Below are 27,850 nucleotides of genomic sequence, written 5' to 3'. Positions count from 1 at the left end.
AACAAAAGATAACCTCACAAACTACTTAGAGTATGATAATAAAACATCAAAGACCAAATAGAAAAATAATATTCAATAAACAACTGCTTTTGAAAATTGAATTGGGCCGGGTGCCATGGCTCATGCCTGTAATCTCAGCGCTTTGGGAGGCTGAGGCTGGTGAATCACTTGAGACCTGGAGTTTGAGACCAGCCTGGGCAACATAGTGAGCCCTGTCTCTACCAGAAAAAAAAAAAAAAAAAAATCAGTCAGGTGCAGTGACTTGCACCTGTAATCCCAGCTACTGGGGAGGCTGAAGCTGAAGGATCACTTGAGCCCAAGAGCTCAAGACCAGCTTGAGCAATACAGCGAGATCTTATCTCTATTTTTTAACTAAAAAAAAAAAAAAAAAAAAAAAAAAAGACTCAGTAAAACAAAAATTAAGGATTGGGAATTGAGGCACAAAATGAAGCCTGGAATGGAGCTAACATATGAAATGTATACCCAAAAGTTATACTTTTACATTAAGAGAAAATAATCATTCAAAAGAAGCATAAGGATTCCTGATATTAAGAAATTTATCCTAGGCCAGGCACAGTGGCTCACGCCTTAATCCTTGGCACTTTGGGAGGCTGAGGCAGGAGGATCACTTGGGGTTTGAGGAGTTTGAGACCAGCCTGGCCAATATGGTAAAACCCCGTCTCTCCTAAAAATACAAAAATTAGCTGGATGTGGTAGCGGCCGCCTGTGATCCCAGCTACTTGGGAGGCTGAGGCAGGAGAATCACTTGAACCCAGGAGGAGGAAATTGCAGTGAACCAAGATCATACCACTGCACTCCAGCCTTGGTGACAGAGAAAGACTCAGCCTCAAAAAAAAAAAAAAAAAAAAAAAAATATATATATATATATATATGTGTGTGTGTGGGAGGGGGTGTGTATACACACACACACACACACATTTCTTTTTAAGATCTTCAGGAAATGGATACTGTATAATACAACAAATAGCCTCAAACTTTGATTAAACACAGTAAGAGATTCAAGGACCTGTTTCTTACAGGTATCCCTTAATACAGGCTAATGGCATCTTTCATAAAAGCCTAGCTTTCACTTCACAGGATGTCACTATCTTACACTATCATGTCTTTAAGCACAGGAGTTATTGCTTAGTCATTTTTGTATCTCCGTCATTTTGCACAGTGCCTGTACATAGTACAAACATAATGTTTCTTATTCAATACGTTAAATAACATGCCCCATTCTACTTCTAGGTAAAACACAGCACTCCTCAAAATAAAAGTAAAGTATATTTACTCATAAGTTTCAAAAGATGTTTTCTCATTTAGAGTTAAAAACCAGAAGAGAAATGGACACAGTAGTGAAAATAGGAAGCGGCAATATGAAGTCAATATAAAAATATAGTCCCTCTACTGTTGCACAATTTACATTCAGAGTGATATTTTCTAATGCATCCTCAAATTTTGAAATTTAGCACTCATGCACAGGAATATGCTGACATTGGTAATTTTTTCTTAATGTCACAAATTCTTTGAAAAAGGCTTTTGATAAACCAGGGGCCTAATACATACTTAAATGTATACAATGTATACTTATAAGTATCACAAATACTTACACATATTATAAACCAGGGGCCTAATATATACTTATACGTATCACAAACATATGATTTGATGCAATGTTTCTTATGATTACCAAATTAAACACAGGCTATGTGTGGTGGCTCATGCCTGTAATTCCAGTGATTTGGAAGGCCAAGGCAGGAGTATTACTTGGGCCCAGAAGTTTGGGACCAACCTTGGCAACATAGCAAGACCCCTGTCTACCAAAAATTTTTTTTTTTTTTTGAGATGGAGTTTTGCTCTTGTCGCCTGGGCTGGAGTGCGATGGCGCCATCTCAGCTCACTGCAACCGTTGCCTCCTGGGTTCAAGTGATTCTCCTGCCTCAGCCTCCCAAGTAGCTGGGATTACAGGTATCTTCCTCCACACTCAGCTTATTTTTGTTTTAGTAGAGATGGGGTTTCACCATGTTGGCCAGGCTGGTCTTGAACTCCTGACCTCAAGTGATCTGCCCGCCTTGGCCTCCCAAAGTGCTGGGATTACAGGCATGAGCCACTGCACCTGGCCTCTACCAAAAATTTTAAAAAATTATCTGGATGTGGTCTCTGCCTATGGAGTAGCGATTCTTTTATTCCTTTACTTTCTTAATAAACTGGCTTTCACTTAAAAAAAAAAAAAAAATGAGCTGGATGTGGTGGCATGTGCCTGTAGTCCCAGCTACTTGGGAGGCTGAGGCAGGAGAATTGCTTGAGCCCAGGAGCTCAAGACTGCAGCTGGCTATGATCGTGCTACTGCACTCCAGCCTGAGTGACAGAGCAAGACTCTATCTCTAAAAAATTTTAATTAAAAAAAAAGTAAACACAGGGAAGATGCTGCCAAATAAACTGTGGACTAATCATTTTACTTTATTATAGATCAGTATCTCCTACTAGAAGAGCTGTGATATATTTATAAAGACAAATGATTTTGTAAATGCCTTTACTCTAAAACCAATGCCCTACTTCTACTGAAAGCAAAATGTAATACCTCCTATATTCTGCTCCTCTGAAAAGATTTAGAGGGTTTCTCCATACCTTACATTCTGAAAAACAAGGGAGAAAAAGGGGGAAAAAGAGACACTTTAAAATCTTCATTTAACCAATATCTATTGTCTACCCACTGTAGGCTAAGCACAGTGCTAGCCACAGATGGTACAAAGATGAATAAAGCATGCTTTCAAAAAACAGAATTAAATCTAGTCATTTCCTTATTTCTGTCTCCATAGCATTTGGTTCATAATTCAGTTATAGTACTTACCATATTACAATGTGATTATCTGCTTGGTTTTGTTTCCCCTTTAAAATATGAAGTTTTAAAACTTCGCTCATTTTTCTATTCCTAGAACCAAGCACAGCATCTGGAACTGACTTGCTTAACTGAATTAAATACAGTATGAGAGTAGTCACGTAAATAGCCTGAACTCTGTAATAACAGACATGTTTTGTTCTTTTTCTTTTCTTTTTTTTTTTTTTTTTTGAGACAGAGTCTCGCTCTGTCACCTAGGCTGGAGTACAGTGGTGCAATCTTGGCTCATTGCAAGCTCCACCTCCTGGGTTCACGCCATTCTCCTGCCTCAGCCTCCGAGTAGCTGGGACGACAGGCACCTGACACCACGCCCGGCTAATTTTTTGTATTTTTAGTAGAGACAGGGTTTCACCATGTTAGTCAGGATGGTCTCAATCTCCTGACCTCGTGATCCGCCCGCCTTGGCCTCCCAAAGTGCTGGGATTACAGGCGTGAGCCATCGCACCCGGCCAGACACGTTTTCTTCTAAGAGAAAAAAAAAGAAGTGATTAAATTTGTTCTGGGGAAATCAGGGAAGGCTTCAGAAAGGGGGTGACATTTGAACTGACATTGAATCACTATAAAAAATGAGAAAAAGGTTGCAAAATGAAGAACATCTGAAGCAGAGGAAGTATCATAAAACCATACAGCAATGGTTAGGCTAGAGTACAGGGTAAGGAGTGTGAGGGAGAACTGTAAATGGGGTTAGAAAATAGACTGGAAGAGGCAGGGCATGGTGGCTCACGTCTGTAATCCCAGCACTTTGGGAGGCCAAGGTGGGCAGATCACCTGAGGTCAGTAGTTCAAGACCAGCCTAGCCAACGTAATAAAACTCCATCTCTACTAAAAATACAAAATTAGCTGGGCATGGTGGTGTGTGCCTGTAATCCCAGGTACTTAGGAGGCTGAGACTGAGACACAAGAATTGCTTAAACCTGGGAGGCGGAGGTTGCAGTGGATGGAGATCGCACCATTGCATTCCAGCCTGGGCGACAAGAGCGAAACTCCATCTCAAAAAAAAAAGAAAAGAAAATAGACTGGAAGAAATTGATGAAGGACCGTATGTACTATAGTAAAGAGTTTAGATGTTATCCTTGGTCATCAAAGGTTTATAAGCAGAAAAATAACAAATATCAGATCTTTGTTTAGATCAGTGTTCTCAAAGTATGATTCATGGAACTGCAAAGTAACAATTCTTCAAAATAAATTCTAAGACATTATTTGCCCTTTTAAATGTGTTTACTTGAACTCAGTTGCATGACCCTGAGAGTAAGGGTATCCTTAAATTTTGTACATCAGGCACCTGCCTCACTTATCTTACTTGTCCTGCAAAATCAAACGGGTGATGAAAAGTCAATGATGGGTAAAACTGCTAGCACATTAGCATGAGTCAAGACAATGACACCAAACTGTACTAGAAGTCATTGGATTCTTCACTTCCACATCCTTACAGTAAAAATAAGGCAAATTTCTTTTAAACATTATAGCAGGTATGATGGTTGTCTCTAATAGAGCAATTGTTTGTGAGAACTGGCCCCTTTTGTAATGAAACACCACTTTTACTGGAAAGAGCCACACACAAACATGGTTTTTAGATGGGTACCTGGCAGATATTTTCTTTTTTTTTTGAGACGGAGTCTCTCTCTGTCGCCCAGGCTGGAGGGCAGTGGCGCGATCTCAGGATCTCAGCTCACTGCAAGCTCCACCTCCCAGGTTCATGCCATTCTCCTGCCTCAGCCTCCTGAGTAGCTGGGACTACAGGTGTGCCCACGACCACGCCTGGCTAATGTTTTTGTATTTTTAGTAGAGACAGGGTTTCACCATCTTAGCCAGGATGGTCTCGATCTGCTGACCTCGTGATCCGCCCATCTCAGCCTCCCAAAGAGCTGGGATTACAGGCATGAGCCACCGCGCCCAGCCCCTAGCAGATATATTCTTAAAAATGAACTGAGTCTGTCAAGATCAAGGAAGAAAATGAAAGTATTTGCTGCCAGTGATAAAATTTGAGCTTTCAAGTACATATTGAAATTTTTAAAAATGTATGTCTGCTACTGTGAGCCTGGCAAATTTCACAATAAAGACTTTTCTGTGAGAATGGTGGTGATATTAACAAATGAATTTTTTTGTATTATGCAATAAAATGAATCATGCTATGGATATGGTATGCATAAATCAGTGAACAAGTATTTTCCAAACAACCAATGTATGATATAAAATTATGCATAGGTAAAAGATCCATTCAAAATGTTAAGATATACCAATAGATTTTCACATAACAGACCATGCAAAGTTCAGATTTTACACTGCAACTAAACTTTCAGAAAAGTACTCATAGAAAGTTTTAGAGTAGTATCAAAAAAAGGTATCCACAATTTTCTGAGATTATTAAAATACTCCTCCTCTTTCCAATTACACATCTGTGTGAAGCCAGGTTTTCTTCATACACTTCAATCAAACACCATTTCACAATAGACAATGGAGAATAAGCTGTCTTCTATTAACTGAACTTTTTCTTGTTGTGGGAAATACATTTTTCACAATGTGTATATTAGCTCAGGCTGCCATAACAAAATACCATTGACTGTGTGGCTTAACAGAAATTTATTTTCTCACAATTCTGGAGGCTAGAAGTCTGAGATCAGGGTACCTGCAGGGTACCAGCATGGCTGAGTTCTGGTGAAACTGAGTTCTTGCTGTGTTCTCACAAGGAAGAGAGAGCTCTGGTATCTCATTATTATTATAAGGCCTTCCTGTCTTATCAGATCAGGTTTCCACTCATATTTTATCTTAATTACCATCTGAAGCCCTATTTTCAACAGTCATATGGGGAATTAGGGGTTCAAAATATGAATTTTGGGGAACACAATTCAGTCTACAGCATTCTGGCCCTGGCCCCCCAAAATTCATGTCTTTCTTTCATATACAATACATTAATTTGGCTGGGCACAGTGGCTCACGCCTGTAATCCCAGCACTTTGGGAGGCCAAGGTGGGCAGATCTCTTGAGGTCATGAGTTTGAGACCAGCCTAGTCAACATAGTGAAATCCTGTTTCTACTAAAAATACAAAAAATTAGCTAGGTATGGTGGCACATGCTTGTAATCCCAGCTACCTGGGAGGCTGAGGCACAAGAATTGCTTGAACTTGGAAGGTGGAGGTTGCAGTGAGCCGAAATGGTGTCACTGTACTTTAGCCTAGGCAACAGAGTGAGACTTCATCACAAAATAAATAAATAAAATACACTAATTCTCCCCCAAAAGTCTTAACTCATTCCAGCATCAATTCTAAAATCTAAAGGCCAAAGTTTCATCTAAATATTACCTGAATCAGACATAGGGGAGGCTCAAGGTACAATTCATTCTTAGACTCAATTACTCTCCAGAAGTGAACCTATGGCACCAGATAAGTTATGTGCTCCCAATATACTGTATGATGGTGGGCAGACATAGGATAGACATCCCCATTCTCAAATGAAAAAAATCAAAAGGAAGGAAGGGGTAATGGTTACCAAGTCCAAAACCTAGCAAGGCAAATTCCATTACATCTTAAAGCTTGAATGCAAGGCACAGTGGGACATGCCTGTAATCCCAGCTACTCAGGAGGCTGAGGCAGGAGGATCACTTGAGCCCAGGAGTTCAAGACCCCAGCCTGGGCAACATAGTGAAGCCTTGTCTCTCTTACAAAAAAAAAAAAAAAAAAAAAAAAAAAAAAAAGGCTGGGTGTGGTGGCTGATGCCTGTAATCCTAGCACTTTGGAAGGCCAAGGTGGGTGGATCACCTGAGGTCAGGTGTTCAAGATCAGCCTGGCCAACATGGTGAAACCCCATCTCTACAAAAATACAAAAAAAATAGCTGGGCATGGTGGCATGCCTGTAATCCCAGCTACTTGGGAGGCTGAGGCAGGAGAATCACTTGAACCCAGGAGGCAGAGGTTGCAGTGAGCAGAGATCACACCATTGCATTCCAGTCTGGGCAGCAAGAGTTAAACTCCAGCTCCAAAAAAAAAGGCCGGGCGTGGTAGCTCACACCTACATAATCCCAACACTTTGGGAGACCAAGGCAGGTGGATCAAGAGATGAGAAGTTCAAGACCAGCCTGGCCAAGATGGTGAAACCCCATCTCTACTAAAAACTACAAAAATATTAGCCGGGTGCAGTGGCAGGTGCCCATAATCCCAGCTACTCGGGAGGCTGAGGCAGGAGAATCACCTGAACCCAGGCAGCAGAGGTTGCAGTGAGCCGAGATTGTGCTCCTGCACTCCAGCCTAGGTGACAGAGTGAGACTCCATCTCAAAAAAAAAGAAAAAAAAAAAAAAAAAAAAAAAAAAAAAAAGAGGCCATGTGTGGTGGCTCATGCCTGTAATCCCAATACTTTGGGAGGCTGAGAGAGGCAGATCACCTGAAGTTGGGAGTTCCAGACCAGCCTGACCAACACAGAGAAAACCCGTCTCTACTAAAAATACAAAATTAGCCGGGCGTGGTGGCGCACACCTGTAATCCCAGCTACTCAGGAGGCTGAGGCAGGAGAATCACTTGAACCCAGGAGGCAGAGGTTTCAGTGAGTCGAGATCGTGCCACTGCACTTCAGCCTGGGCAACAGAGCAAGACTCCGTCTCAAAAAAAAAAAAAAAAAAAAAAACCAGAGAAAAAGCTTGAGAATTCTTTTTGGCTTGACACTCTGCCCTCCAGGCCCACTGGGGTGGCAGTGTCACCCCCATAGCTCTGTGGTACAGCCCCACCCATGCAGTTCTCTGTGAGGGTGGCCTGGCCCCAGAAACTGGAAAGGCAGCCTCACCCTTTGAAACCAAGGAGGAAACAGCCTTGCCCTCTGGGCCTGTATTGGGAGTGGCAGTCCTGGGTTTGGTCATTCTTCCTTTTCTTTGAAGTCAGTGAACAGCTCTATGGTTTGGTCCTATAGAATCCAAAAAGTCTAACAGCCTTCCTTCATTCTGTCCCACCTTCCCTGTCCCTTTTAGTTCAAACTGGTAGTGTGTTTGCTCGTATAAACTCAACTCTGTTCCTGGCTTCTACTAAGATGACTAAGTCCATGAAGTGCACACGTGATATCAAATAGTTGTTCAACCACACCCCTACTGTTGTCTTCAGAACAAGTTTTCTCATGTATTTATAAAATGGATAGGCAGAGAATTTCCAAATCTTCAAGTTGTGGTTCCTTTTTGCTTAACAAGTGCTTCTTCTATTCATCTCTTTCCTTTCACATTTCACTATAAGCAGTCAGAAGAAACCAAATTGTGCCACTTTGCTTAGAAATCTCCTCAGCTAAATATCCAGTGTTATTGCTCTCAAGTTCTACTCTCCCCAAAATGCTAGAATACAGTTCAGCCCATTCTTTTCCACTTTATACAAGGACCACCTTTCCTCCAGTTCCCAACCACATGTTCCTCATTTCCACTTGAGACCTCACCAAACTGTCCTTATCCATATTTCAAGTTTGTACCTCAAAACTCTTCCAACCTCAACTCATTACCCAGCTCCAAAGCTGCTTCCACATATTTAGGTGTTTGTTAACAGTGGCACCCCACTTCTTCGTAACACAATGTGACTTAGTCAGCTCAGGTTGCCATAGCAAAATATCATATGCTGAGTGGCTTAACAACAGAAATTTATTTTCTCACAATCTGAAGGTTGGAAGTCCAAGATCAAGGTACTAGAATGGTTGGGCTCTGGTGAGGGCTCTCCTCCTGGCCTTCAGAGAGCAGTCTTCTCACTGTGTCTTTGCATGGCAGAGAGACAGCAATCCCTCTCATCCTTTTCCTACAAAGCCATCAATACTATCAGATTAGGATCCCCTCATTTAACTTTATCTCCTAAAAATCCTGGCTTCTAATACAGTTACATTAGAGGTTAGAGTTTCAACATATGAATTTTGGGGGACACATTTCAGTCTACAACATGTTAACATGTAATGGATTTACTGTTATTAAAAAATATTTATAAATTTCCTGCTTTAATTTCTAATATGATAAATATTGATGGATATAATCCACATTTAAACAAAGGCTCTTTGAGGTCCTGGATCATTTTTTAAGAATGTAAAGGATTTCTTAGTCTAAAAAGTTTGAAAACCACTTTTTCTTTTTACCTAGTAAGGAGAGAGTATGTACTAGAAGGGTAAGTGTAAGAGGAAGGGAAACCACTTAGGATACTATAGCAATAGCCCAGGGAAGAGATGTTTAAGGGCCTAGATATGGGGCTATGAATGTTGAAAGAAAAGAAGACAGAACGGGCCAGGCCTGGTGGCTCATGTCTGTGATCCCAGAACTTTGGTAGGCCGAGATGGATGAATCATCTGAGGTCAGGGGTTTGAGATCAGTCTGACCAACATGGCGAAAACCCATCTCTACTAAAAATACAAAAATTACTCTGGCATGGTGGCAGGTGCCTGTAATCCCAGGTACTCAGGAGTCTGGGGCAGGAGAATCGCTTGAACTCAGGAGGTGGAGGTTGCAGTGAGCCAAGATAGCACCATTGCACTCCAGCCTGGGCAACAAGAGTGAAACTCCATCTAAGAAAAATAAAAAAAGAAGGCAGAATGGAGTCAAGATAATTTTTAAGGGGGAATTAATACAATTTGGGGTTGATTGGAGAAAACAGGGGAAATATAAATGATATAAACTAAAAAAAAAAAAAAACCCAAAGATTTCTAAAATGGAAATTGGACGCCATTAAAAGATTTCAGAATTATAGAGGAAGAACTATGGAAGACAATTAGTTTCATTTTGGATGGAGTTCAGGGTGGTTAGGGCCATTAAAGGTGGAAAATTCTAGCAAAGAGTTAGAAATGTAAGTCTAGAATTTAAAAGAGAACTTGGGGGTAAAAATTTAAAATTGGTTCCCCCCAGCATATATGTTGTGGTAGCTAATATTGAATAAGATGAAGTTATCTAGGGAGAAAAAAATTGAACAAAAGGATGCTTTAATTCATTTAAAAAAAATTTTTTCCCCCTTGGAGATAGGGTCTTGCTCTGTCACCCAGGCTGGAGTGCAGTGGCACAGTTATAGCTCACCACAGCCTCAAACTCCTGGGCTCAAGTGATCCTCCTGCCTCGGCCTCCCAGGTAGCTGGAACTACAGGTGCGTATAACTGTGCCCAACTGATTTTTTTATTTTTTGTAGAAATGGGGGTCTTGCTATGTTGCCCAGGCTGGTCTCAAACTCCTTGTCTCAAGTGATCCCCTTACCTCAGCCTCCTAAAGCACTGGAATTTTAGGTTTGGGCCACTGTGCCCAGCTTTTAACTCACTTTGAGATCCAATTCAAGTATTTCCTCTGTGAAATATTTTGCGCTCCTCCCTCCAAGAATAACTGACCACTCTTTCTTTTCTGTCACCATAGTATCTTGTATAAGATACCATGTATCTTTATAGAGTATCATATATAAGATACTCTATAAACGCAGTTAACCATACTCTTTTACTGTCAATTTATTTATATCTGTATCCTCTACCAAGATGAAATGTTCTTAAGGTTATCTTCACTCTCATTATTAATGGCATACTCAGTCTTATAATGGAAAATAAAATCACATCATGTGCTATTGTTGTAATTATTTATATACTGAATGCTGAGCTTCATGAGGACAGATCTGTATCGTATTCATCTTAATATGTCTTACTCTTAGGGGTTTTGTAATTATTTTATGAAAAAGAAAGAAGAGGAGAGGAAATGACCATTATTTCTTCTTGTACTCTTGAATGGCTGCCAACCCCACCCCACTATTCCTAGTCAGGCTTCAGGACTCCACTTAAATGGTGCTTCCTTAGGGACTTTGACCAAATCTAAAAAGTGCCACCAATTGCACTCAGGCAGTATTTTTCTACTAAACTATCATAACTCTAGTGGTTAAGCTATTGAACAAATGAGACATTTGGAATATTATGGAATTAACTCATTTGTATTATTACTATATGGTTATTACCTATCCCAGTGAAAGGAACAATAATCCAAAATATTCATTTTGGCCAGGCACGGTGGCTCACACCTGTAATCCCAACATTTTGGGAGGCTGAGGTGGGAGGATCACTTGAGCCCAGGAGTTCGAGACCAGCCTGGGCAACATAGTGAGACCTCATCTCTATTAAAATACTAATAATAATAATCGTATTTGGCTTTGTAAATTTTCCTTTTTTTTTTTTTTTGAGACGGAGTCTTGCTCTGTTGCCCAGGCTGGAGTGCAGTGGCACAATCTCGGCTCACTGCAAGCTCCGCCTCCCGGGTTCACGCCATTCTCCTGCCTCAGCCTCTCCGAGTAGCTGGGACTACAGGCACCCGCCACCACGCCTGGCTAATTTTTTGTATTTTTAGTAGAGATGGGGTTTCACCGTGGTCTCGATCTCCTGACCTCGTGATCCGCCCGCCTCAGCCTCCCAAAGTGCTGGGATTACAAGCGTGAGCCACCGCGCCCGGCCAAATTTTCCTTTCCTAATTATGTATCATTAAAAATATTCGCTTTCTAGCTGGCCAGGCTTGGTGGCTCACACCTGTAATCCTAGCACTTTGGGAAGCTGAGGCAGACAGATCACCTGGGGTCGGGAGTTCAAGACCAGCCTGGCCAACATGGTGAAACCCCATCTCTACTAAAAATACAAAAATTAGCTGGGTGCAGTGGTACATGCCTGTAATTCCAGCTACTTGGGAGGCTGAGGAAGGAGAATCACTTGAACCCAGGAGGCGCAGGTTGCAGTGAGCTGAGATCGTGCCACTGCACTCTAGCCTGGGCTACAGAGACTTCGTCTCAAAAAAAAAAAAAAAAAAAAAAAAATGCTAGGTATGGTGGCTCACGCCTGTAATCCCAGCACTTTAGGAGGCCAAGATCATGAGGTCAAGAGATTGAGACCATCCTGGCCAATATGGTGAAACCCCATCTCTATTAAAAATACAAAATATTAGCCAGGCGTGGTGGTGCATGCCTGTAGTTCCAGCTACTCGGGAGGCTGAGGCAGGAGAGTGGCTTGAACCTGGCAAGCAGAGGTTGCAGTGAGCTGAGATCACACCACTGCACTCCAGCCTGGCAACAGACAAGATTCTGTCTCTAAATAAATAAATAAATAAATAAATTCGCTATTACTCGATACAAATAGAGGAACAGTCTACAATAAAAGTATGACAATGGAATATCCATCCATGAAGAGCTGAGACTTTGATGCCTTTTTAAGTATACTGAAAAAAAATGTTTTTTCCTACTTTTCTCTCTTGGCAGAGATGGCTGTTTCTGTTCTCTCCTTTATTAGTCATAAGATTCCCTGAATTGCTGGGCATATATATATATATATACACTGAGAAAATGATGAAAATTTCTAGCCTTCCTTATAGCTAGTAATGGCCATATGAAACAGACCTGACCAGTAGGAAGTAAGGTGAAATAGTATGTAACATTTCTGAGAATAGTCCTTGGCTTCTGTGGGGTGGAGTAGAGGGAAGGAGTGACCTTACCCTGGATTTCTTTCCTTCCTACTGATTGGAATATGGATGTGATGGCTGAAGCAAGAGCAACAGTCTTACACTACAAAGTAAAAACTACATTTGGAGATGGCAGGCTAACAAAATAGAAGGGGTCTGGGTATCTGATGATTATTGTTTTCCATACTAGCCATGGACTAACTATATTAACATGAAAGACAAATTTCTGTGTCTTGGTCCATTTGGACTGCTATAACAAAATATCACAAACTGGGTAGATTATAAACAGTATAAATTTATTTTTAACAGTTCTGGAGGCTGGGAAGTCTATGATCAAGGTACCAACAGATTTGGTGTCTGGTGAGGGTCTGCTTTCTGGTTCATAGATGGCGCCTTCTCGTGGTGTCCTCCCATGGTAGAAGTGGCAAGGGTCTCTCATAAGGGCATTAATCACATCTCTGAGGGCACTGCCCTCATGACCTGATCACCTCCCAAAGATCCTACCTCGTAACATCACATTGGTGATTAGAATTTTGGGGGAAACACAAACATGCACACCACAGCACTCTGCTGTTTTGAGTTTTCTATCTCCCAGAGCCAAACTCAATCTTAAATACACAGCTCTGAAAACACATTAGAAAAGCAGTCACCTGACAAATTCTGTCTGCTGATTTCACTTTCTCTGCTCCTCGAAGGAGAACCTGGTTCCGAAATGCTGCTGTCTGTTTCTCCCATCAGTGGTTGCAAATGGCTTACGGATACTTGCTCAATACAAGATGTGCCATGCTTATGGAAGTACCACCATTCAAATATCTATGACAAACAGAAAATATCCTCCACTTAGAATTGATCAGCAGATACATGAGCTCAAATTAAAACATTCTCTCAAGATGTCTGTTCAATTCAGCATTTTAAATGCACTCTCCTTTCAAAAAGAAAAAAACATACAAACACAAGATTCACCAATAACACGTCACGTAAAAGTGAAATACCTTTTTTATAGTTTTGTCATAAAATTTAGACAAGCTTAAGCAAAACTAGGCATATATAATAAAGCATTAAAAAACAGTAAGAAGCATTTTAATCTATAAGTAATTTAACTCTGTTAAGTTACATTGTCATTTTGTTCTATCTGCAGCATAAACAGTTTTCAAATAATAAGCATAGTGGGTGAACAGACTAGACTAGGATCAGCATGCCCATGTTTAACTCCCAAATCAGTCATTTATTAGCTGTGTGCTATAGGCAAGTCACTTAATCTCTTAACATCTCAGAGCCTCAGCTAAATGTGGTTAACAAGAATTATAAGAAAGTGCTTTCTGAAGCAAAAAGTACTACTCTGGTATTTGGCAAAATTATTAATAAAGGTTAAGAGTCAGGTTGATTCCCATATTGAACCATTTAAAAATCAGGATATTCATTTCTTTCTGTTTCCATGGTTTATCACTGTTACAAAAAGAGAAACCAGGCCAGACACGGTGGTTCACGTCTGTAATTCCAGCACTTTGGGAGGCCGAGAAGTCCCAAAAGAGGGATCCTCAAGAAGAATCGCTTGAGCCCAAGAATTCTAGACCAGCCTGGACAAAACAGTGAGACCTCATCTCTACAGAAAAATATAAAAATAGGCCGGGCGCGGTGGCTCACGCTTGTAATCCCAGCACTTTGGGAGGCCGAGGCGGGTGGATCACGAGGTCAGGAGATCGAGACCACGGTGAAACCCCGTCTCTACTAAAAATACAAAAAATTAGCCGGGCGTGGTGGCGGGCGCCTGTAGTCCCAGCTACTCGGAGAGGCTGAGGCAGGAGAATGGCGTGAACCCGGGAGGCGGAGCTTGCAGTGAGCCGAGATCGTGCCACTGCACTCCAGCCTGGGCGACAGAGCGAGACTCCATCTCAAAAAAAAAAAAGAAAAATATAAAAATAAAATATTAGCTGGGTGAGGTGGTGCATGCCTGTAGTTCCAGCTACTCAGGAAGTTGAAGTGGGAGGATCTCTTGAGCCCAGGGAGGTCAAGGCTGCAGTGAGCTGAGACTGCACCACTGCACTCCAGCCTGGGCAATAGAGTGAGACCCTGTCTCAAAAAAAAAAAAAAAAAATTCACCTGACAGACTAGTCTTCTGCCAACTGTAGTGGATACATGTATTACTTTAAAGAATAAACAAAGCATATCCACAACTAAGAGATTTTAATCTTTTTATTTCCTTTTTTAAAAATTTTTTGAGATAGGATCCCACTCTGTCACCAGGCTGGAGTAAAATGGCATGATCACACCTCACTGAAACCTTGACCTCCCTTGGTTCAGGTGATAATCCCACCTCAGCCTCTCATGTAGCTAGGACTACAGGCATGTGCCACCATGCCCAGCTAATTTTTATATTTTTTGTAGGGGCAAGGTTTTGCCATGTTGCCCAGGCTGGTCTCAAACTCCTGGGCTTAAGTGCTCTACCCTCCTCAGCCTCACAAAGTGCTAGGATTATGGGTGTAAGCTACCACAAGCGGCCAGATTATAATATTTTTGAAAACTATTTTACTATGACCACAAACAGAACACATCACAAAAAAATCAGCGTTTTCAAATCTGTAGGAGCTATTTCTTTGCTTCAGTAAATAACAACAAATATGCTACATAGGTGCCAAAAGTATAGTCATGTTGTGGCCCACTGACTACATGCCACAATGTTTATAGGAAAGTGTGAGAAAATCACAGTGCAGCATTTTTTCTATCATGTCACTAATGTTTTATGCTCAATCTAAAATGGTATCTCTTTCTGCTCACCCTTACTAAGTTAGCAAGAATTACCACCAAATGAGGCCATGGTTTGACTTCTACAATATGTTTTACTAAGAAGTGAGATAAAACTTCTTTACACAAGCAGAAATTGTTCATGTGACAGAAAAGGTTTATATTCAATAAATCTTGGTTAAGAAAATTGGATAGGGCCAGGCACGGTGGCTCATGCCTATAATCCCAACACTTTGGGAGGCTGACGTGGGAGGATCACTTGAGGCCGGGAATTCGAGACTAACCTGGACAACATAGTGAGACCCCACCTCTACAAAACATTAAAAAAATGAGCCAAGTGTGAGGGTGTGTGCCTGTAGTCCCAGCTACTTGGGAGGCTGAGGTGGGAGGATCACTTGAGCTCAGCAGGTCAAGGCTGCAGTGAGTTGTGATTGTACCACTGCATTCCAGCCTGGGTGACAGAGTAAAACCCTGTTTCAAAAAAAAGAAAAGATAAATACCATCAAGGCCAACAACAACACTTCCCTTCACCAACAAAGTGTAGGTGGGTTTTCTAATGAATGAGTACGAAGTTAGTGGCTTTTTTCAACTTTTAAGTCAACTTTTTAACACAAATGAACAATGATAATAATAACTGCAAATACTTATCGAAAGCTTTCTATGAGCCACGCACTACACCAAGTCCTTGACATGCATTATGTCATTTAATTTTTATAACAACTGATTTCAGAGATGAGGACACACATTCCAAATTTAAATAACAGTTCACATCACTGGTAACTGGCAGAGCTGGGATTCTTATTCAGGTTTGCCTGACTTCGGAGCTTCCAACCATTACACTAAACTGATTCATAAATATATCTCTTTATATATGTATATGTGATTATATACACATATACATATGTGTATACATATATATATACATACATACATATATATACACATATACATAATTTGTTAAATCCAGGTGGTAAAAGAAATTATAAACACAACAACCTTTGCTAATAAAAACCCATCAACATTGCAAGGGTAATAATACAGTTTAACCTTTAAAATGTTACTTGAATTTCCTAATTTGTGTATATTTAAAACGCAGCTTTATAAAGAGTAACAAAAGATTTTGTTGGGTTTTTGTTGTTGTTGTTTTGTTGTCGAGACAAGGTCCACTCTGTTGCCCAGGCTGGAGTGCAGTAGCATGATCACAGCTCACTACAGCCACAATTTCCTGGGCTCAAGCAATCCTCCCACCTCAGTCTCCGAAGTAGCTGGGACTACAGGAATGCGCCACCACGATGCGCTAATTTTTAAATTTTATACAGAGCCCAGATCTTGTTCATTTGTCCAGGCTGGTCTTGAACTCCTGGCCACAAGCAATCCTCCTGCCTCAGCCTCCCACAGTGTTGGTGGTACAGACACGAGACACCACACCTGGCCACAAAAAGTTTTTTACAAGGTTTTAGACATCATATATATAAGTAAGTTATCCCCCTCTTTTAAATGAGGAAATTATAGCTTAGATAGTTTATGTAGCTTGCCCACAATTATCAGCTAGTAAGTGGAAGAGTTAAGATTCAAAATGTTATCTTCTGGTTCCCAAACCAGAGCTTTTTCCACTACATCAGCTGTTTAGTATTGATAGTTTCTTTAAAACAAACAAACAAACAAAAACTGTATTAAATAGAGACAGGGTCTTGTTGTTGCCCAGGCTGGTCTCAAACTTCTGGCATTAAGGGATTCTCCCACTCCATCCTCCCAAAGTGTTGGGATTACAGGTGTAAGCCACCATAACTGGCTTAAAGATAGTTTATTGTCTTTACTTAGACTTTTGTATGCTATGGACTAAATATGCTAAAATATGCTTATGTTATAAATTATGAGGCTTATATTAACATGTAGTTTTAATCCTGAATTCCTCAATAGCTTCTATTTTTTGAGCCAAGAGAAAAATCCCGTTCTTGTTTGGCATTTCACTTTAACAAAATGGTCTGTATTTAGTCCCTATTTAAAAAAATTGATCCAATGCAAATGCTATTTCTACTACAGCTGGAGAGCACCACCCAGAGATAAAAAAAAAAAGAACAGGCTGGGCATGGTGGTTCACGCCTGGAACCTTTGCACTTTGGGAGGCCGAGGAGAGTGGATCGTTTATGCCCAGGTGTCTGAGACCACCCTGAACAACACAGTGAGACTCTGTCTCTACAAAAAATAAATAAAAATTTAAAGGGAAGAGAAAAATTTATTGGCTATGCATGGCATAAAACTTCTTAAGATTTTTATCTGCAGTAGTATTGTTCCAAAGTGTACACTAGTAAACATGACATCCTAGGGATGTTAATGTGAATTATAAAAAATATTTTATTTTTTTAAATTAAAAATATCTTCTTCAAGGAAAAGTTGAATTAAAGTTAAACAGTTTTGTTGTTTTTGTTTTTGTTTTTTGAAACAGAGTCTTGCTCTGTCACCCAGGTTAAAGTGCAGTGGCACCATCTTGGCTCACTGTAACCTCTCCCTCCAGGGTTCAAGTGATCTTCCCACCTTGGCCTCTCCAGTAGCTGGGACTATAGGTGCATGCCACACATGCCTAATTTCTGTATTTTTTTTGAAGAGACAGGGTTTTGCCATGTTTCCCAGGCTGGTCTCGAACTCTATCAGCCCACCTCGGTCTCCCAAAGTGCTAGGATTACAGGTATGAACCACTGTATCAGGCCAAACAGGTTTCTTAATTGTGAGAATTCTCAGAATAGCCAAAATTCATTAAGTGTACATTTTGAACCAGCTACCATGTTATAAACTTACAACATTATCTGATTTAGTCTTCATAATCCTATAAAGTTCATGCTGTTATTAACCTCAGTTAACAGATGAGGAAACTGGGGCTTGAAAATACTATATGGTGAATTCATGACACATAAATTTTAGTCTTCCCAATGTTGCCATTAAAATACTGTAGTCAGACATGATGGCACATGCCTGTAATCCCAGCTACTAGGGAAGCTGAGACAGGAGGATGGCTTGAGCCCAGGAGTTAAGGCCACAGTGTGCTATAATGGTGCCTGTGAATAGCGACTGCACTCTGGCCTGGGCAACGTAGTAAGACTCCATCTCAATTTTTTTAAATGGGCAAATTTTATATAAAAACTGTATATCCAGGTTCTATTTATTTATTCATTCATTTTTGAGACAGGGTTTCTCTCTGTCACCCAGGCTGCAGTGCAGTGGCAAGATCTTGGTTCACTGCAACCTCCACCTCCTCCCAAGTTCAAGAGATTCTTATGCCTCAGCCTCCCGAGTAGCTGGGACTACAGGCACATACCACCATACCCAGTTATTTTTTGTATTTTAGTAGATGGAGTTTCACCATGTTGGCCAGGCTGTTCTTGAACTCCTGGCTTCAAGTGATCCGCCTGCTTCAGGCTCCCAAAGTGCTGGGATTATAGGTGTGAGCCACCACGTCCGGCCTATCTGGGTTCTCTTTAAATCATTTGAAAAATTGAAAAACCTGGTAATACTAGCTCCAAGTCTATATGGCAACAATTAGCTTTAGCCTCTTTTAGAAGGGGCATGCACTGTCCAGGCTACCCAGTCCTCAAAGAAATAAGAATTTAATTATTAAACTCTATCCATTTCACTCATTTTTGTTACCAACTTGGGCTCTGCAGGCATTTAACTTTCAACACACCCCAAGCCCTCCCTGACTACAGTTTACAATAAGCCTTTAATATGTAAATAAATACTGTCAATCTCTAAAAGTAGATTGGGAGATGCAGTGTTCCCCAAACTTGTTTGTATAGGTAATCCTTTTCAAATGCTGAATACATTTTGGAAATGCTGATCCATAGGTGATAATAATTTATAATTATTATAACCATATAAAGGATTTTTAGGCCAGGGCGGTGCCTCACGCCTGTAATCCCAGCACTTTCGGAGGCCAAGGCAGGCGGATCACCTGAGGTCAGGAGTTGGAGACCAGCCTGACCAATATGGTGAAACACCATCTCTACTAAAAATACAAAAATTATCCAGGCATGGTGGCCAGCACCTGTAATCCCAGCCACTCTGGAGGCTGAGACAGAAGAATTGCTTGAACCTGGGAGGTGGAGGTTGCAGTGAACCCAGATCATGCCACTGCACTCCAGCCTGAGCGACAGAGCAAGACTCCGTCTCAAAAAAGAAAAAAATATATCTTTAGATAAATACCAAAACATGAAGGAAGGAAATGGAAACTACTTACAAATATTAGTCCTGATATCAATGAAGATGTCCCTGTAAGTGCCACATAGAATTTGGGTGTCAATGAATTTAAAAATACAGTCACTGTCAAAAGAACAAGAATCAAAGTTTAAACAAATGCAAATTTAAAGTACTTAGGTTACAAATATGCAAGTATCTTTATGAGTGGTGGGACTTAAGTAGTATTAATATCTAGTGTGAAATTCACTTGAAAAAGTTTTAATTTGTATATATATTATACATAATGGCTTATAACTATTTGCAACAAATCAAAATGAGGTAATTCAGCTTGCTTTTGAGAATAAAACTAAAGCACTTATAAGTCATAATTTAGATAAGAACTTTTGCAAGTCTGTAAGAATAAGAAGATAAATATGCTTTTACAAAGGAGGTTCAAAACTACTCCATAATTATTTTGGTAGGATACAAAACCACTGTCTCAAATTAGAGGGAAGGAAACAGCGTATGTATTTGGTATATCAGCTAGACAGGCAAAATGGCTCAAAGAGAAAAGCAACAAACAGAAATCTCCCTGACTTACTGAAATCCTGGAGCAGATTTTTCACTTTAAATAATTATCTCATAAGTACTGTGGGTTTTAGAAAGAAATAAAAATCTGGCCAGGTAGGATGGGTCACTCCCATAATCTCAGAGTTTTGGGAGGCCAAGGCAGGAGGATTGCTGGTAGTCAGGAGTTCAAGACCAGCCTGGGCAAATAAAATAGACCCAGTCTCTATGCAAACTTTAAAACTCAGCCGGTCGTGGTGTTGCACGCCTGTAGTCCCAGGTACTTGGGAGGCTGAGGCCAGAGGATCGCTTGAGCAAAAGAGTTCAAGGCTGCAGTGATCTTGCCACTGCACTTCAGCCTGGGTGACAGAGGGAGACTCTCTCTCTCTCGCTCTCTCTCTCTCTCTCTCTCACACACACACACACACACACACGAAAAAGAAAAGTAAAAAACAAAAATCTACAGTAATCAACTATTCTCATCTAAATGTTGTATATGGTTAACATATACAACAGAAATAAATGAAACAATAAATAAACAATAAATAAACAATAGAAAAATAAATGACAAGTCAATCAGTAACACTGTGCATAGAAACCACCGTTAAGCACATCCTTCACCTGTTACAGAGATGCCAAATTAGCTCTTCAGTTTAGCTTATTTGAGTGTGCTAGTTATATTTGAACTTGATATCTATCCTCCAAAAAAGCCAAAATATTTCCGAACATTACCTCACAGTCTTTCACGTCATCTCTGAACAGGAAAGGGGACATTTGTTGCCTTTTGCTACAGAAAAATCAACCACCGTACTGAATCACGTAACGGAAATACTTGTATCTTGTTCTGAGTTGCTGCTCAGACCTTGAGTGAAATATAATCACATGGTAAGGGGACCTGGGCCCTAAACACTTCATCCTGTCTACAACTAAAGAATAGTACAGTATATGAGAATCCATCAGGATCATCACTTCTTACATGTGTTCGTATTTTCAGCACAGACTACATAGCAAGTGTTCTACAGACGTCGAAAGAACTAGCAAACCCACTGTTGTTTGTGGCGCTCTCACTTCCTGTACTATTTTATTACTCAAGATAAGCCTAAAAGAACAGACAAAACTATCACGAAAACGATTTCTTAACAGAACTATTTTAAAACAAAAGAATCGTCAATTAAAATCATGCCATTTTCTTTCTCTGAAATATTTAAATTACAGATGTGCTCATCTTTGTTGCCTGGATATGAGTTCTCTCAGCTGGGCAGCGGGAGACTCAAAGTAGTGACTTTTAAGGGATCCTACCAGAGGGGGGGGAAGCCAATATAAATTACGTATCCTAATCTGAGGCACTCTTCTGTCCTAATACCTGAAGCTTATAGCTTGTCAGGTGGCTTTTGCACGGAAAAACGAAGACATAAGAGAGAGGACGGACCTTAAGAGTTCTAGGGAGGAGTCGGTAACGGCAGCAGGCTTGACAATCAACTGCAAGGTTGCAGCCCAAAAGAAAAAGAACCCACTTGATCGCTCATCATCGACTCCTCAGAGGCCCTCTAGGACTACCGAGAATCTCTCGCCCTTTGGCTCTTGCCCCCGACATCTCTCCTGGCCCCCCGCCCTGTCCCAGGAGGTCTGGTCCTCTCACCTGCTGCCAAATTCTCACACAGCCTCAAAGCGTAAAGCCTCAGAGCGTAAAGCAGCCCCAGCCCCGCCACGAACCACAACGAGGCCCCAGTCCCCGCCAGCCCGGCCCGCAGTCGCTCCCTCCAGCCTAGCGTCGGGTTTCGGCCAGGGGCAGATGCAGGAGACGCTCCAGCAGCCGCAGCTTCACCCAAGCCGCCACGGTCCGCCATCTTGCCGCTATCGCAGGCGCCAGAAGCTGGGAGGGGAGGACAGGAAACCGGGAGTCGGGAATCCTGGGATAGTGGCGGACCTGAAGTTGGCCTCTGTGAAGGTTGAGTCCTGGGGAACCGGGACCGAGAAGATTTCGAAGGTGGAGGAGCGTGTCTCAAGATTGGGGCTACCTATTCCTTCGTGGGGCAGGGAAGGGGCGGACAGCAGCACCTGTTCTGGAGGAACTGGACAGAGATGTGACCCCGAAGTGAAGTGTTACCGCTTACAAACGAAATGAGGGTCACCTTTCACACCCCCGCCCCCCGGGGTTGGAAAAGCCACCGATCGTTCAAGCGGCCAAGCAGCTCTTAGAGCTTTGGATTCGGCTGTCGTGGAGATAACGGGCACCAGAAAAACTTGGAGTAGCAACAGCTACTTGGTCGGATGGAGGCCAGGAGCCAAGAATAATCGAAACACGCTGCCAGCGCCCATTAGATGGATGGGAAATGAGTGTAACTCATTGGGAAAGATATTAGACTTCAAATCACCGAAGGCAAACCCTACTTCCTGGGGCGCGGGCGCGGGCGCTGGCGTTAGGAGACGTCACTCCCGCGCATAACTGACATGGCGCCTTCTTGGTCGGCGTTTCCGGGCGGGTCCTTCCGACGGCCGCCGCGGTGATTCCATCACTCGGCTTTCTTCCCGGCCTGCCTCGCGCCCGCAGCCGGGCTGGGCCAGAACAGCCCAAGATGGCCGACTTCGATGATCGTGTGTCGGATGAGGAGAAGGTAAGGGGTCCGCCTGTCTCTCTTACCTCCTCCCCCGACAGGGAACTGGGGCCCGGCCCGGCTGCGTTGAGAGCCTGGCAGTGTCCCCAGGAAAAAGAAGCTTCTTGGTCCATGCTGACATACGCTCTCCGCAGTCGGGACGCTTCCCTCTTACGGGGCTTTCCTCTGCTTCACGGTGGCCCCAGTTCCTCGTTCCCCGACTCTCCTTTCCTCTCAGGCCTGAGGCACAGCCCAGGGGCCTCCCTACAAGGGAACAGACGTTTCCTTTATTGGATCGTGACTGTGGACTTCTTTCTGTAATTTTGCGAGAGGGTGGTGGTTATGTTGCGACATATCAAAAAGCAGTTATTTTACCGCCTTTAGCAGTTGGGGCTCACCCCATCCCCCCATTTGTAGATATAATTGGGGTTAGTTTGGGCGAGTCACTTCCTGGTCAGGATGGCTTCTTAACTTCCCTTTTGCTCCTCCTTCCTCAGGAAGTGATTTTGCTGTCACGACTCTTCGACAGGGAGAGGTCCCAAATGTTGCCCACCTCACTACACATGCACTACTTTTCTCATGTACTGTCGCCTGTCTGATTCGCTATAATAAATCTGTGAGCCTCAGGGCATTTGCTTCAGAATTTGAACACCAGTCTTTCCCTATAGACACATCCTTTTAACGATAACTTTTGAAAATTTTGTTTCTTGTTAACAAATCTAGAATAGCTGATGGATTTTCTTAACCTCCAGAAAGGTTTTCTGTAACACATAATAAACCTCATGTTAACACGTTCAAGACTGAACAAAGCATACTGCCTTCTTTGATGCTCCAGTGTGGAGTCTTTGATTAGTTGAATTTGTCAGTGGTTTGTATACTTATTTCTTGAAAAGTGTCTTAAATACAAGAGCACATTCTAAGGTGGAATAACTTTTCTTCTGACAGTTGCACAGTTTCATAACAGTTTGTCAGGCTTTTCAGTAAGTACATGGTTTTAGGGCACGTAGGACTTAGAATGACCTCACAAGGTAACTTATTGGACAAGAATTATGACATTTGTCTCCCACTGTGGCTATTAGAAAATGTGTCCCCTTGAGTGCTCTGTAAATCTACCTGGGTGTTTTTTTTTTTTAATAAGAAGTTGGGATGGGGAGGGGACTGTTATAATCCATAAGTCCTTTGTACGGAATAACTTGATATATGTAGATATGGCATGCCATTTTGAAATGTTTAACAAGCCATTGACAACAGCGTTAGATTTTCTCTTATTTGAAAACATCTTCACACATGTTTAAGATTTAGGACAAAAACAAAGACATTTATATATAAGCCTATGCTGGAAATCGATCTATAATAAATTGTCCTAAGGCAAATAGTTACTATTCAAATAAAATTAAGCAAAAATCCTGTTACAATACAGCTAAACAATTTTTTTTTTGAGACGGAGTCTCGCTCGGCTCACTGCAACTTCTGCCTCCCCGGTTCAAATGATTCTCCTGCCTCAGCTTCCCGAGTAGCTGGGATTACAGGCACCCGCCACCACATCCAGCTAATTTTTGTATTTCTTGTAGAGACTGGGTTTCCTCTTGTTGCCCAGGCCGGCCTCCAACTCTTGGGCTCAAACGATCCATCCGTCTCCGCCACTTAAAGTGCTGGGATTACAGGCGTAAGCCACCGCGCCCGGCCAAAATTTCACAAATAATTTAAATAATAAACTTTTAAGTTTATTGTGCCTACCTGATACATATTGACCAGTGTTGTTGGATTTTTGTCTTTGATACCAGGTTAGAATGCCTTTAATTAAACTTGGGAAAATATATATTTTTAAATGCCAATTAAGATGCCTTTAGATACTGGCAGTGTTTTAATTAATGTCTTGGGTTGTGTTTTGTTTTTTGTTTTTTTTTTTTTTTTGAGACGGAGTCTCGCTCTGTCACCCGGGGTGGTGTGCAGTGGTGCGATCTCCACTCGTTGCAACCTCTGCCTCTCTGGTTCAAGCGATTCTCCTGCCTCAGCCTCTCCAGTAGCTAGGATTACCGGTGCCCGCCACCACGCCGGGCTAATTTTTTGTATTTTTAGTAGAGACGGGGTTTCACTATATTGGCCAGGCTGGTCTCGAACTCCTGACCTCGTGATCTGCCCGCCTTGGCCTCCCAAAATGCTGGGATGACAGGCGTGAGCCACCGAACCCAGCCAGTCTTGGTTTTTTTAATAGCAGATCTGTGACCAGTTTCCTCTTCTAGCATACTTTTTTTGTTGCCAAATATATTTTAATATTGCTTTTTATCTGTTACATTTTCTAAAGGCAGTGAACCTTTAGAAAATTTGGTGATAATGAATGGACTCTTAATTTCCTTATAAATATTTATGTAAAAGCTAGTAAAATCATGTGTTCTCATAACTGCTGAAGTTTTTTTAATCACTTTATAAAGAGGAAGTTGGGTTTTGTTACCTGAAATGGTCATGATGAGCTGTCTAAATAAAACAGGAAGTTGAAAGTGTAATAACTTTTAGAAATAAATGTTTTAGTTGTAGCTTTGAGTTCACAGTTTCTGAGAATGAACTTAAGCTTTTTAGTTATATGCTTAGCAAGACCAAGATACTGTAATTAGGAACTCTGAAATATGAGATGAATTACTTCTTTGGGTTCTTTTCATTGTCTATTTCCTTTATTTCATTCAACATTTGTAAAACATAAAAGCAAAGGGAATTTTGGGGGGCTGGAAAATGTGATTAGCATATTTTTTCCCTTCAGCCTAACTAGTGGAATATTTGTGTACAATTTCAAAAGTATGGTAATTGAGAAGTTATGCTTTCAGTTTAGACAATGCTTTCAGTAATAAGATAAAGTTTTCAGTATTAAGAAAAACTACATGCTTTCAGTTTAGACAATGGTAGTGGTGTTAAGGCATTTCTGAGAAACAAGTTTATCAAAATTATTTAGTAGAGCTGTAGAAAATGTTGTAAATAGATGAAATATGAGGGCTCTGTTAGAGCACATGAAAAATATTTATACTTTTTTTTTTTTTTTGAAACGGATTCTTGCACTGTCTCCCAGCCGACTGGAGTGCAATGGTAAGATCTCGGCTCACTGCAACCTCCACCTCCTGGGTTCAAGTGATTCTCCTGCCTCAGCGTCCCAAGTAGCTGGGATTACAGGCACCTGCCACCACACCCGGCTAATTTTTTGTATTTTTAGTAGAGACAGGGTTTCAATATGTTGGTCAGGCTAGTCTCAAACTCCTGACCTCGTGATCCACCCGCCTTGGCCTCTCAAAGTGCTGAGATTACAGGCGTGAGCCACCGCACCTGCCAATTTATACTTTTAAACTGGATCCTTGATTATGTATTACCTCCTTAATTTACTAGTTACCATTGTAGGATAAAGCAAGCCCTAAAGATTGTTTGGTGTGGCTGTTTTCTAACAAGTCATCAATTAGTATTAAAACTGTCATTCTTCCATCTTCACTTTTCAGTTAGTTTTGCTTAACAGATTATTCATATAATCTGTTAAGACATCCTAGGACAGGCCGGGCTAAGTGGCTCACGCCTGTGATCCCAACACTCTGGGAGGCCGAGGCAGGTGTGTCATCTGAGGTCGGGAGTTCGAGACCAGCCTGACCAACATGGAGAAACCCCATCTCTACTAAAAATACAAAAATTAGCTGGGCGCAGTGGCGCATGCCTGTAATCCCAGCTACTCAGTAGGCTGAGGCAGGAGAATCGCTGGAACCTGGGAGGCGGAGGTTGCAGTGAGCCGAGACGGTGCCGTTGCACTCCAGCCTGGGCAACAGGAGCGAAACAACGTCTCAAAAAAAAAAAGAAAAAAGAAAGGCCAGGAGCGGTGGCTCACACCTGTAATCCCAGCACTTTGGGAGGCCGAGGCGGGCGGATCATGAGGTCAGGAGATTGAGATCCTGACCTCATGATCCTGGCTAACACGGTGAAACCCCATCTCTACTAAAAATACAAAAAAATTAGCCGGGCATGGTGGCAGGTGCCCATAGTCCCAGCTAATCGGGAGGCTGAGGCAGGAGAATGGTGTGAACCCGGGAGGCAGAGCTTGCAGTGAGCCGAGATTGTGCCACTGCACTCCAGCCTGGGTGACAGAGCAACACTCCGTCTCAAAAAAAAAAAAGAAAAGAAAAGAAAAAGAAATCCTAGGACAGGAGCATAAAGCCTAATAAGCAGGTGTAGACTCACATGTCCAGTCTTTTGTTAGTAGTACTGATTTATCATAATTTCTTCTAGAACACTTAGCCGTTTTATTACGACCAGGCTTAATGCTAAACAAAGTAGTGTAAATTTGTCAGAAAATTCAGATCCCAGGTTTTTCTGATTAGGTAGCCATGCTTTTTTCACTATTCTGTTCTTTTCCATATAGCTATGAATGAAAAACCAGAGTAGAGACATCCATTTAGTGGATTATAAATGAGGTATTGTGGGCCGGGCATGATGGCTCACGCTTGTAATCCCAGTACTTTGGGAGGCCAAGGCGGTCAGATCATCTGAGGTCAGCCTGACCTGGTGAAACCCCGTCTCCATTAAAAATACAAAATTAGCCGGGCGTGGTGGCGCATGTCTGTAATCCCAGCTACTCAGGAGGCTGAGGCAGGAGAATAGCTTGAACCTGGGAGGCGGAGGTTGCAGTGAGCCAAGATCGCGCCATTGCACTCCAGGCTGGGCGACAGAGCAAAACTCTATCAAAGAAAAAAAAAGGTATTATGATGTAATGGAAAAGAGTGATTGTGAGTGTTAGATTTGGCCTATCCCTGTCGTGCTTCTAGCCACCTTGTCACTGATTTTGGAAACATCACTTAACCTCTATGGGTGGGCCTCAATTTCCATCTAAAATAGAGATATAGGGAGGAATTGGATCAAACCAGCCCAAGAAAATTTAATTATTTCAAACTCTAATGAAAAATCTCTATTTTAAAAATTGAAACACTAAAATATTCTGGGAGGTTCTATTCATTGTCTGCTTTCCTACATTTGCCCTGATAACAAGACTGAGTTCCTTGATAACTGAAACCATGTCTCTTTATCTAGTGCCTAGCATAGTGCCAAGCACACAGTGTATGCACTGCCTGTTGGTATGAAAGAGAACACAACTTCATTAATTCTCATATCTCTCCAGTTCACACCCCTTCATCTCCTATAAAACACCCCTTCCCCTACAATTATTTCTGTTAGTCTCTAGGTGTTTCTTGTATTCAAGAGTATGTCCACAGTTTGGGTGCCTCTGTGCATTCCTTGTATCTGAGCATCTGCCATCATTGGTGCTCTGCCATGCCACTGCTGGGAACATTTGACCCCTCTGGGAGCATCTTCTTAATAGATCCCATAAACTTCAAAGCCTTATGGTTACCAAAATGATGGTGTATATATATATACTTGGAGCCTTGCAAAGCCCCTAATGATAGTATTTCCTTCACCAGCTGGATGTACTCTCCTTTAGCGATCAGATTAAAACACACACC

The 27,850-nt window shown here is 41.7% G+C and overlaps 2 protein-coding genes across 10 annotated transcripts in view; one reads left to right on the top strand and one right to left on the bottom strand.

The window, feature by feature from the left end:
• Positions 1-21,835, bottom strand: part of ST7L (suppression of tumorigenicity 7 like) — a 103,629-nt gene extending 81,794 nt beyond the window's left edge. For 2 of the 9 annotated variants that reach the window (XM_030824830.1, XM_030824832.1), the window contains exons 1-4: positions 21,416-21,680; positions 19,271-19,353; positions 12,948-13,110; positions 2,585-2,639 (exon numbers count right to left, since the gene is read on the bottom strand). In XM_030824830.1, the coding sequence (XP_030680690.1) occupies positions 2,585-2,639; positions 12,948-13,110; positions 19,271-19,353; positions 21,416-21,623 (509 nt within the window). In that variant the 5' untranslated portion in view covers positions 21,624-21,680. Of the gene's footprint in view, positions 1-2,584; positions 2,640-2,854; positions 3,007-12,947; positions 13,111-19,270; positions 19,576-21,415 lie in introns of those variants that run through there. The other 7 variants (XM_003267987.4, XM_003267989.4, XM_012500510.2 and 4 more) reach the window with 7 other exon arrangements.
• The window catches only part of CAPZA1 (capping actin protein of muscle Z-line subunit alpha 1), a 47,961-nt gene continuing 41,778 nt past the window's right edge, over positions 21,668-27,850 (top strand). The window contains exon 1 of the mRNA XM_012500513.2: positions 21,668-22,391. Coding sequence (XP_012355967.2) covers positions 22,353-22,391 — 39 coding nt within the window. The 5' untranslated portion in view covers positions 21,668-22,352. The remainder of the gene's footprint in view (positions 22,392-27,850) is intronic.

The sequence above is a fragment of the Nomascus leucogenys genome, chromosome 12 (assembly GCF_006542625.1).
Source record: "Nomascus leucogenys isolate Asia chromosome 12, Asia_NLE_v1, whole genome shotgun sequence".
NCBI lineage: Eukaryota > Metazoa > Chordata > Mammalia > Primates > Hylobatidae > Nomascus > Nomascus leucogenys.
This window is presented reverse-complemented; position numbering and strand designations above follow the sequence as displayed.